General features: G+C 58.0%; 1 protein-coding gene across 1 annotated transcript; it reads left to right on the top strand.

The window, feature by feature from the left end:
- The first annotated feature begins 669 nt into the window (after window positions 1-669).
- MST1 (macrophage stimulating 1) lies at window positions 670-16,233 on the top strand. The gene is given in 13 exon segments (XM_043518378.1): window positions 670-818; window positions 1,448-1,566; window positions 2,165-2,327; window positions 3,708-3,838; window positions 6,959-7,061; window positions 7,703-7,839; window positions 8,637-8,669; window positions 8,909-9,020; window positions 10,197-10,274; window positions 13,416-13,562; window positions 14,563-14,669; window positions 15,057-15,196; window positions 15,829-16,233. Coding segments are annotated over 13 exon segments (1,581 nt in total). The 3' UTR covers window positions 15,991-16,233.
- Window positions 16,234-16,821: the final 588 nt, after the last annotated feature.

The raw sequence follows: 16,821 nt of genomic DNA, 5'->3' as shown, positions 1-16,821 counted from the left end.
CACCTTTGCTCCACCTCTTCCTGCCTCCACTCTGCCTCCTCTCCGAGGCTCCTGCATACCTGCCACTCTCCGCCCTCCCCCAACTCCCCCCAACTGCCAAACAGCTGATGGGCAGCAGCACCACCCCCATCAGCTGATGGGCAGCAGCACCACCCCCATCAGCTGATGGGCAGCAGCACCACCCCCATCAGCTGATGGGCAGGGGTGGGGAACAGCTGTGGCCGGTGTGTGCTGAGCACCCACTATTTTTTTTTTCCGTGGATGCTCCATCCCCAGAGCACCCACAGACTTGGCATCTATGCTCCCATGCATGGTGTAACCATCTCCCACGTGCAATGGCTGGACACCTCACCCCCTCCGTGTGATGGCTGGATGCCCCTTCCCTCCCCGCGTGACAGCTGGTGCCTGTGCACCAGCACCCAGCCCACACTTGCCCTTTCACCCCTGCACACCGCCATGTGCATATGTGCTGGATCCAGGGTTCTACCCACAAACCCTTGCCTGGCACTAGTCTGCTTGGTGATGGTCTGTGATGTGGGGGCTCTCCTGGGGTCAGAGCTTAGAGTTGGGGATGCTGTGGATTCTCTGGGTTCAGTGCCAATGATGTCCACCTGCATAGCTGACAAAGGCCCTCAGAGCTGCCAGCCTGCATGTGCCCTGCCTCACTCCATGCCTGAAGCATGACTCTCTCTTGCAGCCATGTGCATGTTGTGTAACGGGGAAGATTACCGGGGCCTTGTGGACCACACGGAGTCCGGGCGGGAGTGCCAGCGCTGGGACCTGCAGCACCCCCACAAGCACCCATACCATCCCCACAAGTACCAGCCTCCCTGCTTGGGGCGGGGATTGCTCATCGCCCCAGGATGTTCTCAGCATGGGATGGGAAAAGCCTGACGTTTTGGGGGGTGTGGGGCTCAGGACGGAGCAGAGCTAGGTGGTGGTGGGGCAGCTCAGCACTCTGTCCAGAGCAGCGAGTTCCCTAGGGTCACTGGTTACTACCCATGAATTGCTAGGGGCTGGGAAGCCTGAGCCCCCCCAGCACTACGCAGGCCCTGCAGTGAATGCGGACCAGCCACGAGGCATTGGAACTCTGGGATGGGATGGGCACAAGCAGAGATCCTCCCTGCTGCCAGTGCTGAGCCCCCAGGCTGGCACTGCCACCTGCAGAGTAGCATACTTGCCACTGCCCAGCCCCACCACCATGTTCAGGCAGGGTCCAGCTCCGAGATTCTGTAGGTAACATAGATCCTGGCCACGTCCCCCAAATAGGGCTGGTCACTGCCAAGGGTCAGGCTGAGGCTGCACTGCAAACCCACTTCCTGGGGGTCTGAGCAGGGGGAGAGCACATCCCAGAGGCTCTTGGACCAGGACAGAATCAGAACATGGCTTTGTAAATATCATGGTTTCCCTCACCTCTCTCCCCCTGCCTCCTCCCCATCCCACCCAGATACCCTGAGAAGGATCTGGATGACAATTACTGCCGCAACCCTGACAGCTCCTTGGGCCCCTGGTGCTACACCACGGACCCTGCCCGGGAGCGGGAGTACTGCCACCTCCGCAAGTGCAGTAAGTGCTGTGTAGTGGGTGCCAATGGGAGTGTCTGGGATGTGTTGACCACACTGCTATGTTCGTATCATCGTTAACTCACTGAGAGCAATGCCGACGTGCCCAATCTGGCTCTGGCTCTTGATGGTGTGAGGTATAGCCCCTGGCAGGGCCACTCCATGCCACTGTGCCCGGCTCCCTGCTCCCATACCTCAGCGGAGTTGAGCCCTGTAGCCATGACAGACTTTTCCCCGCCAATGTCCCCCTGCTGCCCCTGCCCAGCACTGCTCTGTGCTCTGCTCCAGCACAGGGGAGGAGTAGCACACCAATCCCTTGTACAGTGCCCATCCCGCTGGCACTCAGGAACACGCTCCATGCCCTTAGGGGGATTACAGAGAGCCGATGAGGTCCAGCCTCTGGCTCACGGCCCTGAGCACATGGCAGGCCCCTGCCAGCGAAGGGTCTGCAGCGTGACCAGTCCCCTGGTCAGCAGGCTGGTGCCAGGGTGCAAGGTGTTCCAGTGCCCACAGTATACACCACTTGTCACTGCTCCCTGGTGCTCCCAAGCCAGCCCCCAGTGACGCTTGGCCTCTCCCGCTGCCCACATCCATGGAAGCAGAGAAACGCTCACGCCTCACAGATACCACCACCAGCTGCTTCAAGCACAAAGGCGAAGGCTACCGGGGCAAGGTGAATGTCACCACATCAGGGATTCCCTGCCAGCGCTGGGACGCCCAGACCCCCCATCGGCACCACTTCCAGCCTGAGGCATACGAGTGCAAGTAGGCGATGGACCACTTGGGTGTGGGGGAGGGAGGAGCTCCTTGAGGTCTATATGCTGGAGGTTCGGGGCTGGGGGGCATCTTTGTGCACAGGGAGAAGAATTCACTGCGCATCTGTGCAAGGATTGCTGAGTGGTCCTTGGGAGCTAGTTGGGGGAGGGGTCACAGGGGTCCCTGTGAGGGGGAGCTAGGTGGGAAGGGGTCACCTGGGGTCCCCATGAGGAAGGGAGCTAGCTGGAGGAGGGGTTGCCTGGGGTCCCTGTGGCAGGCTAGCTGATGGGAGGGGTTTCCAAGGATTCCTGTGAGGGGGGGCTAGCAGGGGGAGGAGTTGCTGGAGTCCCTGGGGAGGGGGAAACTATCTGGAGGAGGGGTTGCTGGAGTCCCTGGGAGGAGGCTAGTTGGGCGGGGAGGGGGGGTCGCTGGGGTTCCTGGTGCAGGGAGCTAGCTGGAGGAGGAGTCACTGGGGTCCCTGGAGGGGCTAGCTGGGGGGAGGGTTCACCTGGAGTCCCTGTGAGATGGGGAGCTAGGTGGGGAAGATGTCACCTGGGGTCCCTGTGGCAGGCTAGCTGTGGGAGGGGTTGCCAGGGGTTCCTGTGAATGGGGGGCTAGCTATAGGAGTAGAGGCTGGGGTCCCTAGGGGGGCTAGTTGGGGGAGGGGTCACATGGGGTCCCTGTGATGGGGGAGCTAACTGGAGGAGGGGGTCAATGCGGGGGCTGACCTGGGGGGAGGGGTTATTGGAGGTTCCTGGAGGGGCACCTGGGGGAGGGGTCACCTGTTCCCCCTCAGATGAGGCCCGGCACCAGCACACACTGCTCTAGCTGTCTGAATAAACGCCCAGGGTCCTGGATGGCATGAACAGCTGTGGCTTGAGCTGGCTGGAACCAGACTCCCTGGCTCAGGTCCCAGGTGCTGCAGGCTCCCCCTATGACCATGTAGATGTCAGTCTGGCGCCTGCAGCATTGCCCCAGCTGGAGCTGGGCAGGAGGGGCTGGCTCTGCAGCCAGGAGTCACAGCATGGGAGCCAGCCTGGGGAGCCAGCCAGGGCTGGGACTGTGGTGTGAGGCCAGGCAGGGCTTGCTGGTTCCATGGCTGCAGGCCCTGAGCCTCCAGCACAGGTGTGACCCTGGCCCAGATGGGATGGAGCCAACCTTGCAGGGGGGCTGCCAGTGAATGCCCATAGCCTGATGCCACAGTTTAGGGGGAGCTGCACCCAGCTTGTCTATGGGGGGCGATCTGGGCATCTGTATCCTTGGAAATTCCAGCCTGCAACTCACAAACACCTCTGTGGCTAGGCACAGCTCCCATAATGGGGACTGGTAGCCACTGGATGCTGTGCATTTGGCTGGGGCGTTCCCAAGCTGAGCTGGTATGTCTGCCAGGGACCTGCGGGAGAATTACTGCCGGAACCCTGATGGCTCAGAGGCCCCCTGGTGCTTCACCAGCCTGCCCAGCATGCGCGTCGCCTTCTGCTTCCAGATCAAACGCTGCACCGATGAGGTGGAGGTGGAGGGTGAGGACTGCCCTGGCGGGGAGGAGACACTGGGCTGCCCTGAGAGCCTACAATAATAAACCAGTGTTCACAGCCTAGTGCTCTGGAGCAACCCTACAATAACTATTGCCCACAGCCCACTGCCCAGGAGCGACCCTACAATAACAAATCATCTAGTTATCTTAGGTGCCTGTACACGAATGCAAAAAGCCCGGGGAACATGCAGGAAGAATTGGAAGTCTTGGCACAGTCAGAAAACTATCATAGAATCATAGAAGATTAGGATTGGATGAGACCTCAGGAGGTCATCTAGTCCAACCTCCTGCTCAAAGCAGGACCAGCACCAACTAAATCATCCCAGCCAGGGCTTTGTCAACTCAGACCTTAAACTCTGAGAATGGAGATTTCACCACCTCCCTAGGTATCCCATTCCAGTGCTTTACCACCCTCCTAGTGAAATAATGTTTCCTAATATCCAGCCTAGACCTCTCCCACTGCAACTTGAGACCATTGCTCCTTGTTCTGTCATCTGCCACCACAGCAAACAGCTGAACTCCATCCTCTTTGGAACCTCCCTTCAGGTAGTTGAAGGCTGCTATCAAATCCCCCCTCACTCTTCTCTTTTGCAGACTAAACAATCCCAATTCCCTCAGCCTCTCCTCATAAATCATGTGCCCTGCCCACTGATCACTTTCGTTGCCCTCCACTGGACTCTCCAATTTGTCCACAGAAGAGCAGCAGAATATGGACCCTGGACTTCAGAAAAGCAGACTTTGACTCCCTCAGGGAACTGATGGGCAGGATCCCCTGGGAGAATAACATGAGGGGAAAAGGAGTCCAGGAGAGCTGGCTGTATTTTAAAGAAGCCTTATTGAGGGTGCAAGAACAAACCATCCCAATGTGCAGAAAGAGTAGCAAATATGGCAGGCAAACAGCTTGGCTTAACAGAGAAATCTTCGGTGAGCTTAAACGCAAAAAGGGAGCTTACAAGAAGTGGAAACTTGGACAGATGACTAGGGAGCAGTTTAAAAATATTGCTCGAGCATGCAGGGGTGTAATCAGGAAGGCCAAAGTATAACTGGAGCTGCAGCTAGCAAGGGATGTGAAGGGTAACAAGAAGGGTTTCTACAGGTATGTTAGCAACAAGGTCAAGGAAAGTGTGGGACCCTTACTGAATGGGGGAGACAGCCTAGTGACAGATGATGTGGAAAAGCTGAAATACTCAATTTTTTTTTTTTTTTTTTTTTTTTTTTGCCTCTGTCTTCACAGACAAGGTCAGCTCCTAGACAGCACAGTATGGGGAGGAGGTGAACAGCCCTCAGTGGTGAAAGAACAGGTTAAGGACTATTTAGAAAAGCTGGACCTGCACAAGTACATAAAGCCAGATCTAATGCATCCAAGGGTGTGAGGGAGTTGGCTGATGTGATTGCAGAGTTATTGGCAATTATCTTTGAAAACTTGTGGCAATTGGGGGAGGTCCCGGACGATTGTAAAAAGGCAATATAGTGCCTATCTTTAAAAAAGGGAAGAAGAAGAATCCTGGGAACTACAAACCGGTCAGCATCACCTCAGTCCCTTGAAAAATCATGGAGCAGGTCATCAAGGAATCCATTTTGAAACACTTGGAGATGAAGGTGATCAGGAACAGTCAACATAGATTCACTAAGGGCAAGTCATGCCTGATCAACCTGATAGCCAGTTAACTCATTATAGAAGGCACTGTGGATGTGGGGAAAGTGGTAGATGTGATAGATCTTGACTTCAGCCAAGCTTTTCATATGGTCTCCCACAGTATTCTTGCCAGAAAGTTAAAGAAGTATGGATTGGATGAATGGTGGATACAAAGCTGGCTAGATCATCAGGCTCAACTGGTAGTGATCAATGGCTTGTTGTCTAGTTGGCAGCCGGTATCAAGTGGAGTACCCCAGGGGTCTGTCCTGGACCTGGTTTTGTTCAACATCTTCATTAATGATCTGGATGATGGGATGGATTGCACCCTCAGCAAGTTAGTGGATGATACTCAGCTGTGGGGAGATGTAGATATGCTGGAGGGTAGGGATAGGGTCCAGAGTGAGCTAGACAAATTGGAGGATTGGGACAAAAGAAATCTGATGAGGTTCAACAAGGACAAATGCAGAGTCCTGCAGTTAGGACGGAAGAATACCATGCACCGCTACGGGCTGGGTACCGACTGGCTAAGCAGCAGTTCTGCAGAAAAGGACCTGGGGATTACAGTGGACGAGAAGCTGGATCTGAGTCAGCAGTGTGCCCTTGTTGCCAAGAAGGCTAACAGCATATTGCACTGCATTAGTATGAGCATTGCCAGCAGATCGAGGGAAATGATTATTCCCCTCTATTCAGCACTGGTGAGGCCACATCTGCAGTATTGTGTGGATGTGGATAAATTGAAGAGAGTCCAGCGAAGGGCAGCAAAAATGATTAGGGGGCTGGGGCACATGACTTGTGAGGAGAGGCTGAGGGAACTGAGTTTATTTAGTCTGCAGAGGAGACGAGTGAGGGGGGATTTGATAGCAGGCTTCAACTACCTGAAGGGGGGTTCCAAAGAGGATGGAGCTCGGCTGTCCTCAGTAGTAGCAGATGACAGAATGATGAGCAATGGTCTCAAGTTGCAGTGGGAGAGGTCTAAGTTGCATATTAGGAAAAACTATTTCACTAGGAGAGTGGTGAAGCACTGGAATGGGTTACCTAGGGAGGTGGTGGAATCTCCATCCTTAGAGGTTTTTTAGGCCCATCTTGACAAACCCTGGCTGGGATGATTTATTTGGGGTTGGTCCTGCTTTGAGCTGGGGGTTGGACTAGATGATGTCCTGAGGTCTCTTCGAACCCTAATCTTCCATGATTCTATGATCAGTGCCCACAGCCCAGTGCCCAGGAGCAACCCTACAATAACAAACTAGTGTGTACAGATGAGTGCCCAAGAGCTACCCTCCAATAACAGAACACAGTGTGTGTGTTACCTCCTGGGCAGTCTCTGGAGGTCTGGGAGCAGGGCAGGATGAACTAGGCCAGCAGTGCCAGGATGATCCCTGAGGGGTGTCATGGTGGGGATGGAGGCTAGAGAGCTGCGGGAGGAGCTGTGCACCCCCAGTAACAGCTGTTCTTTCCCTTCCCTCTCCCCAGACTGTTACCATGGAAATGGTGAGCTGTATAGGGGCAAGATCAGCAAGACTCGGAAGGGCATCACTTGTCAGAAGTGGTCAGCAGGATCGCCACACCCCCCCCAGTAAGTGTGGGGTCTCCCCTTCTCCAGAAATGGCCCCCACAGCCACTGGGAGAGGCTCCAGGTGGGGAGTTCCCTGCACTGGGCCCAGGAACCTAGGCATATGATCGTGCCATGGAGCCTGGGTCAAGGCGAGCAGCAGGGCCAGGGCAGTGGGAATGGCACCCACCTGGGGGGGGGGGTTGTGGGGAGTGTTGGGATGAGAGGTATGGGAAGATTGAAGGGTTGGGGGGATTGAGGAGGCGGCAGGGGGGAGGGCTGCGGGGCAAGGAGCTGAGGGGCAGGGGCAGGAGTGTAGCTGAGGTGTGGGAGTTTGAGGGGCGGGTGGCTGGGGGGCAACGGGCAGGAGAATTGCTGGGGGGCTGAGTAGTGCAGGGTAAGAGGGTGGCAGGGGGCAACTGAGGCGCAGGGACAGGAGGGTGGCTGAGGGGTGGGGGGGCTGAGGGTCAGGGGGCAGAAGAGTGGCTGAGGGGTGAGAGGTTACTGAGGGGCGAGGAGCTAGAGAGTGACTGAAGGGGGCTGAGGTGTGGGGGGCAGGAGAGTGGCTATGAGAATCTGGGCTGAGGGACAGGGTGCTGAGAGGCACCGGGGGGGGAGGGGTCAGGGTTGAGTGACACAGGGCTGATTTCCCCATCTCCCCTCAGGATCTCTCCTGCCATGTTCCCCGCCATGCACCTGGAGGAGAATTATTGCCGCAACCCCGACAACGACAGCCACGGGCCCTGGTGCTACACCATGGACCCCAGCACCCAGTTTGATTACTGCGCCATCAAGCCCTGCGGTGGGTGCCTGGCACACAGAGGGGACGGCTCAATCCCAAGACCACTGCCCCACGCCATGTTCTCTGGGGACTGGAGTCATGCTGCTGAGTTGAGAAAATGCAGTGGGCTCGCGGCCTGTCTCTCCTCTGCTGAGCTGGCCTGTGGCCCAGCCTCCTGTCGACCCAGGGCCACTGCCAGGGCCACTTCTCCAAATTCACAGGCTGGGCTGCCCCCTCCAGGGGCCTTCTCCACAGCAGAGCCAGCCCTGGCTGCCTGGTGTTCGGCACATGGATCTGAGCCCTCTCAGGGCAGACCTGGGCTCTGGCCTAGCAGAGGGGTGTGTGGATTGGTGGCCCCAAGCTTGCTCCCTTAAACTGCCCTGTAGGTTCCAGGTAACCAGCCATGCCTGTGTCAGGCAGGTGGGGCTCTGGGGCCACGGACAGGCCAGGGCCAGAAGGTGCTCGGGTGGGGGTGCACTGGAGGAGGGGGTGAAGGGGTGCAATTAAGGGCTCAATCACCCCACTCCTGTGCTGCAGTGATGGGCTGGTTCAGTACCAGCGTGGAAACTGGGAAGAGTTTTCAAAAGATTTAATCAGCAGTAAAAGCTGGGTCTCTGCAAGGTGGGAATGGGGATCTGGCTTGGGGGCTGAACCCCCTTCAGGGAATGAAGCCCCAGGGCTGTACCGCTCTCCAGCACAAGCCCAGACTATGCTTTGGCCATTCCCCAGACCTGGCGCCATCCATGCTTGGCTCACCTACTCTGCTCCACTTGTTGGGGCAACTGATCTTCCCCACCTCTGGTTTGTTTCCCCAACAGGTGACAACACGCTGTCCATCCTGGAGACTGCAGGTAAAGCCCACCAGCTGTGACCAGAGTCCAGGTGCTGGGGCCAGGTGGGGGCAGCTCAGCCAGGGATAGTGCTCAGGAGCAGAGGCCATAGAGCCCCTAGGTGACCCCACCTCCCTCTTGGGACTGGGAAAAAAGCCAGATTACCAAGCAGCTGGCTCTGGCTGGGGGAATCTTTGGGGAGCTCCTGCTGAGTCTGCTGCCAGCCCCGTGCACTGTCCTCATCCTCCCCATGCCTGCAGATAATATTGTCTTTGCCGAGTGCGGCAAGAGGGATGAGCGCCGCCAGCTGAAAGGCCGTATAGTCGGGGGACGCCCCGGGAATTCACCCTGGACTGTCAGCATCCGCAACCGGTGAGCAGTGTACCTGGAGTGTGGAACCCCAGCCAGGGTGGGGCTGGGGCAGGAGATCTGTAGAGTGGGACCCTGCTGGGTCATGAGGAAGCAGCTGCAGCAGCCATGTGCCATTGGTGCCTGTCCATTGCTCCACTGACTCACGGTGGAGACTCGGGGGCAGCTATTTGAACTCCATTCAGTGGGGCAAGAGTTTAATGGGTGCGGAGCAGCAATGTGTGCATCTCCCAGAGCAGCTAGAGCCTGGCCCCAGATCTTCTGGGGGTAGTAACACTGACTGGCTGGCCACTCTGAGCAGCCTCCCACCACCATGGCTCGCCAGGCACAGGCTGGGGGTCAGCAAGCCACCAATGTTGGTGCCTGCCCCCAGGCCTCACAATGCACACAGCAGTTCCCCAGCATCCAGACCCCCAGGCACTTGGTAGCTGCAATAGCAGCGGCCTGGGGACTGGCACTTGCAGAATAGCCAGTGGTGGTCACACCTCCTGCCATAGGTTCCCCACAGAGGAGAGAAGCTAAGCTGCATGGAGCTGAGACCCACGGTACCATCTCACAATGTGCCAAAGTACCATGCAGACCAGCGACCGCTCTGACTGTGGCCAATGCCACAGAGGCAGAGACTCCCCATGCACCTCACTGTCCCATATCTGCTCTGCTGGAGGCCAAGCATGCACAGCCCTCAGAGAGGCATGGCGATGCGGAGGTTCAGCCATTTCCAGGCCTGAATGGACCATCGTAATTATCCAGTCTGACCTCCTGTAGGACACAGGCCAGAGAAAATCCCCAAAACATTTCCTAGAGCCAGAAAACAGCCAATCTTGAGTTACAAATTATCAGTGGTGGAGAATCCACAATGACCCTGGGTAAATTGTTCCAGTGGTTAATTATTCTGACCAGTAAAAATGTAAGCCTGATTTCCAGGATGAATGTGTCTAGCTTCAGCATCCCACCTATGGACAGTGGTAGCCCTTCTTCTGCCAGCCTGAAGAGCCCAGGATGAAAGATTCTGTTCCTGTGCCGATATTCTGCACAGTGATCAAGTCACCCCTTCACCTCTTCTTTGTTACTGCTGCCAGATCCACCTGGTGCTAGCTAGATTGCCAGGCCCTGTGAGGCAGGTAGGGGTGCTGCCTGGACCCTGCCTCTTCCATGTGCTGTGTGCTTTCTGCCCCGCAGAGAAGGAGTGCATTTCTGTGGAGGATCCCTAGTGAAGGAGCAATGGGTCATCAGCACGCGCCAGTGCTTCTCCTCCTGGTAAGGTGTCAGCTGCGCCCTGGGGCCCCTCCAGGGGAGGAAGTGCGGTGTTCTGTGCACGAGCCATTCTGGCTGAACACATAGCACTGTGAGAGGGGGCTGGAGCAGGGGACAGTCCCACGGGACCCACTGGACCCTGACTGGTCCAGAGATCAACTAGCTGGTGCTTTCAGGTGCTCAGCACTAGTCCAGGGGTTGTTACCATCCAGTCGTCCATGGTACGGCGGCCAGCGGGACCGAGCTCAGTGATGGGCCGGGAAGCAGCAAAGGGAGGGCAGATGGGCCCTGCTGACTAGCACCACTGCAAAAGCTGCAGGCATCATCTAGTGGGTGCTGCAGTGCACAGGTGGGCAATGGACAATAGGAGCCTGTGGTTTATCCCTTCACCCCCTACCCTCCCTAGCTGCAGGCTACACAGACATCTGGGCACCACCATGCTCAGCCGCTGTCAGCCTGGCCTCCCGCCCCTGTGCTGCATGGCATGTATCAGCCCCAGAGCGAGCCCTTTGGCCTGGGCATGAGGGGGCTGCTGTAGTGATGGTCAGACATGGACTGTCTGGGAGCACCTTCCTGGGCTGTGCAGCCCTGGCCTGCAGGGAAGGGCCAGTCCTTGCTCGCCCACTCCTAATGGCACCATGGCCAGAGAGGCGGGTCCCCAGATATGGGGGACTGTGAGAGAGCCCTGCACAGCTAGTAGGGTTGCCAACTGTCTAATCATGCAAACCCAAGTGTCTCGCCCCATCTACGAGGCCCCGCCCTGCTCATGCCATCCTCCCTCTTTCCATCACTCACTCTCCCACACTCTCACTTACTTTCACTGGGCTAAGGCAGAAGGTTGGGGTGCGGGCTCTGGGCTGGGGCCAAGGGGTTTGGAATGTAGGAGGGCACTCTGGGCTGAGCCTGGGGCAGGGGTTAGGGTGCAGGAGGGGATTCAGGGTACAAGCTCTGGGAGGGAGTTTAGGTACTGGAGGGGGCTCTGGGCTGAGGGAGGAGGTTGGGGTACGGGAGGGTGTGCTGGATTCAGTCTCCAGTAGGGGACTCAGGGATAGGGCAGGGGATTGGGGTGTAAGGGGGGTGAGGGGTGCAGGCTCTGGGAGGGAGTCTGGGTGCAGGAGGAGGCTCAGGGGTGGGACAGGGGATTGGGGTGTGGGTGGAGGTTCAGGGTCAGGGAGGAAGTTAGAGTGCATGAGGGAGTTCCAACCTGGGGCAAGTGATTGGGGTGCAGAAGCAGTGTGGGCTTTGGCCAGGCGGTGCACACCTTGGACCAGCAGCACGGTGGGGCTAAGGCAGGCCCCCTGCCAGCCCCTAGCTCTGGACCACTCCTGGAAGCGGCCAGCACATCCCTGAGGCCCATGGGAGGGTCCAGGGGTCTCTGCACACTGCCCCTGCCTGCAGGCACTGCCCCCGCAGCTCCCATTGGCCAAAGTTTCCAGGCAATGAGAGCTGTGGAGTTGGCGCTTGGGGCGGGGGCAGTGCGCGGAGACCCCATAATCCCCCGCTTTAGGGACATGCCAGCCACTTCAAGGAGTGGTGCAGAGTCAGGGGCAGGCAGAGAGCCTGACTTAGACCTTCTGTGCCCCCAATCCCAGCCTTTAGCCCCCTCCAGGACCCAAACTCCCTCCCAGAGCTTGCACCCCAGCCCCCTTCCCCACCCTCAGACCAGAGCTCCCTCATAGAATCATAGAATATCAAGGTTGGAAGGGACCTCAGGAGGTCATCTAGTCCAACCCCCTGCTCAAAGAAGGACCAACCCCAACTAAATCATCCCAGCCAGGGCTTTTTCAAGCCTGACCTTGAAAACCTCTAAGGAAGGAGATTCCACCACCTCCCTAGGTAACCCATTCCAGTGCTTCACCACCCTCCTAGTGAAAAAGTTTTTCCTAATATCCAACCTACACATCCCCCACTTCAACTTCAGACCATTACTCCTTGTTCTGTCATCTGGTACCACTGCAAACAGTCTAGATCCATCCTCTTTGGAACCCCCCTTCAGGTAGTTGAAAGCAGCTATCAAGTCCCCCCATTCTTCTCTTCTGCAGACTAAATAAACTCAGTTCCCTCAGCCTCTCCTCAAAGTCATGTGCTCCAGCCCTCTAATCATTTGTGTTGCCCTCTGCTGGACTCTTTCCAATTTGTCCACATCCTTCTTGTAGTATGGGGCCCAAAACTGAATACAGTACTCCAGATGTGGCCTCACCAATGCCGAATAGAGGGGAATGATCATGTCCCTCGATCTGCTGGCAATGCCCCTACTTATACAGCCCAAAATGCCGTTAGCCTTCTTGGCAACAAGGGCACACTGTTGACTCATATCCAGCTTCTCATCCACTGTAACCCCTAGGTCCTTTTCTGCAGAACTGCTGCCTAGCCATTCGGTCCCTAGTCTGTAGCAGTGCATGGGATTCTTCTGTCCTAAGTGCAGGAATCCGCACTTGTCCTTGTTGAACCTCATCAGATTTCTTTTGGAGCAACCTTCTAATTTGTCTAGGTCCCTCTGTATCCTATCCCTACCCTCCAGTGTATCTACCTCTCCTCCCAGTTTAGTGTCATCTGCAAACTTGCTAAGGGTGCAATCCACACCATCCTCCAGATCATTAATGAAGATATTGAGCAAAACCAGCACCAGGAACCGATTCTTGGGGCACTCCGCTTGATACCGGCTACCAACTAGACATGGAGCCATTGATCACTACCCATTGAGCCCGATGATCTAGCCAGCTTTCTATCCACCTTATAGTCCATTCATCCAGCTACTTCTTTAACTTGCTGGCAAGAATACTGTGAGAGACCGTATGAAAAGCTCCCACAGTCCGAACCCCTCGGCCCCAGCCCAGAGTCTACCCCACCCCCTGCACCCCAACCCCCTGTCCCAGCCTGGTGAAAGTTAATGAGGATGGGGGAGAGTGAGCGACGGAGGGAGGGGGGATGGAATGAGTGGGGCAGGGACTTGAAGAATGGATGGGGCAGGTGGCAGGGCAAGGGTGTTTGGATTTGTGTGATTAGACAGTTTGCAACCCTACACTGGGAGCTCCTGCTGAATGGAGGCTGGGGATCAGGGCAGGGGCTGAGGAGCAGAGTGAGGGCTGGGGGCACTGTGCTTGGAGTGATGTGCTGCAGCTTGGATCTTGCCTCCTCTGGCAGTGACACCGACCTGTCTAGCTATGAGGTCCAACTTGGGACCCTCTTCAAGGACCCCAGCCCCAGCGACCCCGACAAACAGGCCCTCCCCATCCTGAGACTTGTCTGCGGGCCCTCTGCATCCAACCTGGTCCTGCTGAAACTAGCCAGGTGAGCAGGCTGAGGGCACCAGCTTGGTGAGGCCAGGACCTGGTGCCAAGGCGTATGCTGGACCCCCACCCCCACCCACCCACTATGCAGCTCTTGCTGTGACAGCCTCTCTCCAACTGGAGTGCCCCCTTTCCCTACAAGGGGTGTAAGGTCTGGCTGGCTCTAGTAATTTCCTGTGCTCCCACAGAGAACCCCCAAGAGCCAGCGAGGGGCCCTGGGGACAGCCAGGGCATGCCCTGCCCAGGCATGCTGGGTGCCACGATGGGAAGGGTGATGAAGGAGTGCACGGCTGGTATGGGCACTAGAGGTGCAGGGGTCTGGCTGTGACAAGGAGGCAGGTGGGATAGTATATGGCCCTGGCAGGTGTCATGACTTCAGGGCAGCTGCCTCGCTGTGATGCAGCCCATGCATCCCACAGCACAAAGCTCTGCAGCGCAGCCTAGCCCATGCCAGCCCCTCAGGCCTGCAGCTAGGCAGCCTGGCTCAGCACCACTTCCTTCCTGTGCCAGGAGCACCAGGAAGGGGGCAGCTTGGAGCCTGCACCAGTGGCTCATCTCTGGCTGCACTTCCAGTCCCTGGCTCTGGCTCTGCCTCCCTAACCCCCATGGCCTGGTGCCATGGCTCCGTTCAGGGGCATGCACTGGCATCCAGCTGGCACACCCTGGAAAGCAAGAGGCAGCAGCAGGCAGGGGGACAAGAAACCTGGGGCAATGTGGGGGGAATCCCCCAGCTAACACCAAATTCTGGGGCTGAGGAGTCAGCAACCCCCAGGGCTGGACAGAGCTGAATGGGGCAGTTCAAACCTCTGCGAGTCATTAGCCCGGGTCCCTGCAGCTGTCCTGTTGTGCTTGAGTCACATTCAGAGGCTGCTCCGGATCAATCTGTGCTGAAGGCCTGTTTCTGCAATGGCCATAGTGAGGGCAGAGCCCATGGTGCCATGCTGGGAGTTGGGTGGCAGGTGGTGGGTGGGCAGCTGTGTGGCACTGCTCTCTCTTGGCAGGCCAGCGACTCTGAACAAGCGGGTGGCTCTGATCTGCCTCCCACCAGAGCGATACATCGTGCCTGAGAACACAGAGTGCGAGATCGCCGGATGGGGTGAAACCAGAGGTACAGATCCAGGGTCAGGGAGGGGGCATCCAGGAGGTGAGGACTGGAGAATGCCATGGGGCACAGACACCCCCAGAGCCATCCAGTCTCTTCTCCAGGCTGGGGCTGTCTGCAATGACACCCCACCTTCCCCAGCTTTCTCCTACCCTGCCTCTACACTACAGGAGCCCCAGCCAGATTCCTGCCCCATGGGGCTTCCCCTCTGCTCCACACCTCTGCCCCATCCCTTCCACCACTGCCACATCAGATCCCAGACAGGAACCCTGTCATGGCCTAGCCAGCCTCCCCTCCAGCCAGCCCTGCCCAGGCTGGGGGGAAGCGAGATGGGGCCACCAGTCCATGGGCTCTAGCCCCCAGACCTCTCACCTGCTCTCCCTCCTCCCCCAGGTACTGGCAACAAGACTCTGCTCAACGTGGCCAAGCTGCCTGTGATGAGCAACAAGGAGTGCAACATGGCGCTCCGAGGCCAGGTGAAGGAGAGTGAGCTGTGTACTGCGCCCCTGAGAGCCAGGGTGGGGGCCTGTGAGGTGAGCTGGGGGGCATGCTGGGAGGTGCATGCTGGGGGGAGGGGAAGGGAGTGCTGTGGGGGCAGGCTGGGAGGGAGTGCCCTGGGGGAGGGGAGTGCCGTGGGGGAGGGGAGGGAGTGTTGTAGGTGGCAGGCTGGGAGGCAGTTCAATGGGGGAGGAGAGTGCTCTGGGGGTGGGAGGGAGGAAAGTGTTATGGGGAGGGGAGGAGAGTTCTGTGGCGGAGGAGAGTGTCATGGAGGAGAGAAGGGGAGTACACTGGGGGAGGGGAGGGGAGTGTCTTCTGGGGAAGGCTGGGAGGGAATGCTGTGAGGGAGGGGAGAGGAGTACTGTGGAGCAGGGAGTGCCATGGGGGCAGTCCTGGAAGATGTGCTATGGGTGAGGGGAGGGGAGTGATGTGGGGGCTGGAATGGATCCTGGGGGAGGAGGCTATGCAAGGTGAGCATGGGGAGGATCTGTGACGGGGCAGGGCAGTACGTGGCCCTGGGGGACACGATGGGGCAAGGCAGGACAGGAGCACAGGAGTCAGGCCAGGAGTCCTGGACCCTGCACAATGGCCTGGCACTCCGAGTCCCTGCCATGCTGAGGGGCCAGCGCAGGGCATAAGAGTTAGCATGTTCTCTCGGCCCCTGCAGGGTGACTATGGGGGGCCGCTGGCCTGCCTGACCAATGACTGCTGGGTGCTGGAGGGCATCATCACCCCAATGCGTGTGTGCACCCGCAAGGACCAGCCAGCCATCTTTACTCGTGTCTCACTCTATGTCGATTGGATCAACAAAGTGATGAGGATGTTCTGAGCTGGGGGGGCCTAGCTCAGGGCCCAGATGGGCAGGGACGGCCCCCAATGAGCTCAGCACTGTTCTCCCCTCCGCCTCATGAAAGCCATGGGAGTTCACCCATGTCAAACTGTGCCAAGCCCTCACAGCATCCCCAGGTGGGGCTCTGAATCCAGACTGTCTGTCCCATGTGCTGAGACCAAGCCAGGCCAGCCCGTCCCTGGGTTGTGGGCATCAGCCTCACGACAGGGGGTTGCTCCTCATTACTGCATTGGGTGATTGCAATAAACATGCTGAAGGTGGGGCGGTGACTGTCTCTGTCATGTGGGCCAGGGGGCCTGGGTGCTGGGGTACAGGACCAGCCCCAAGGACTGGTGGGAGCCTGGGCAGGGCCTGGCAGGCTCCAAGTCCACCTGGGGGAGATGGCAGCAGCATTGGCAGGATGGGGCCAGGCTCTGGCCCTGCCCACTTCAAGGAGCCTCTTCCCAGGGATCGGGGGAGGGGGGTGGGCGTTGACTCCTGAGTTTGCTGTGACCCACAGGAGCCTGGTGCCTGGCCTGGGCATGTCTTGCTGGGAGCACTTGTAAGCTGCAGCCACGTGCATCAGCAGCAGAGGGAAGCGATGGGCTGGAGCTAATAGTTGGGGGGGCAAAAGGAGGAGGGGAAAGGTCCTTGAGTACTTGGGGGGGCAGGAGGCAGTCCCTGGGTGAGGGCAGGAAAGCATGTGGCCCCCCTGAGGGGGGCCAGTCAGTACATGGCTCCTGGAGGACGTGGTGGGGGTAGAGGAGCTGGTTCATATTTCCAAGTTTGCCAATAGAACAGGAGCTGTGACACCTTCACCCAGAGGCAGGG

Source organism: Dermochelys coriacea, chromosome 7, assembly GCF_009764565.3.
Source record: "Dermochelys coriacea isolate rDerCor1 chromosome 7, rDerCor1.pri.v4, whole genome shotgun sequence".
In the NCBI taxonomy this organism is placed as follows: Eukaryota; Metazoa; Chordata; order Testudines; family Dermochelyidae; genus Dermochelys; species Dermochelys coriacea.
The sequence above is the reverse complement of the archived record's forward strand: the minus strand, read 5'-3'. Positions and strand labels throughout refer to the sequence as shown.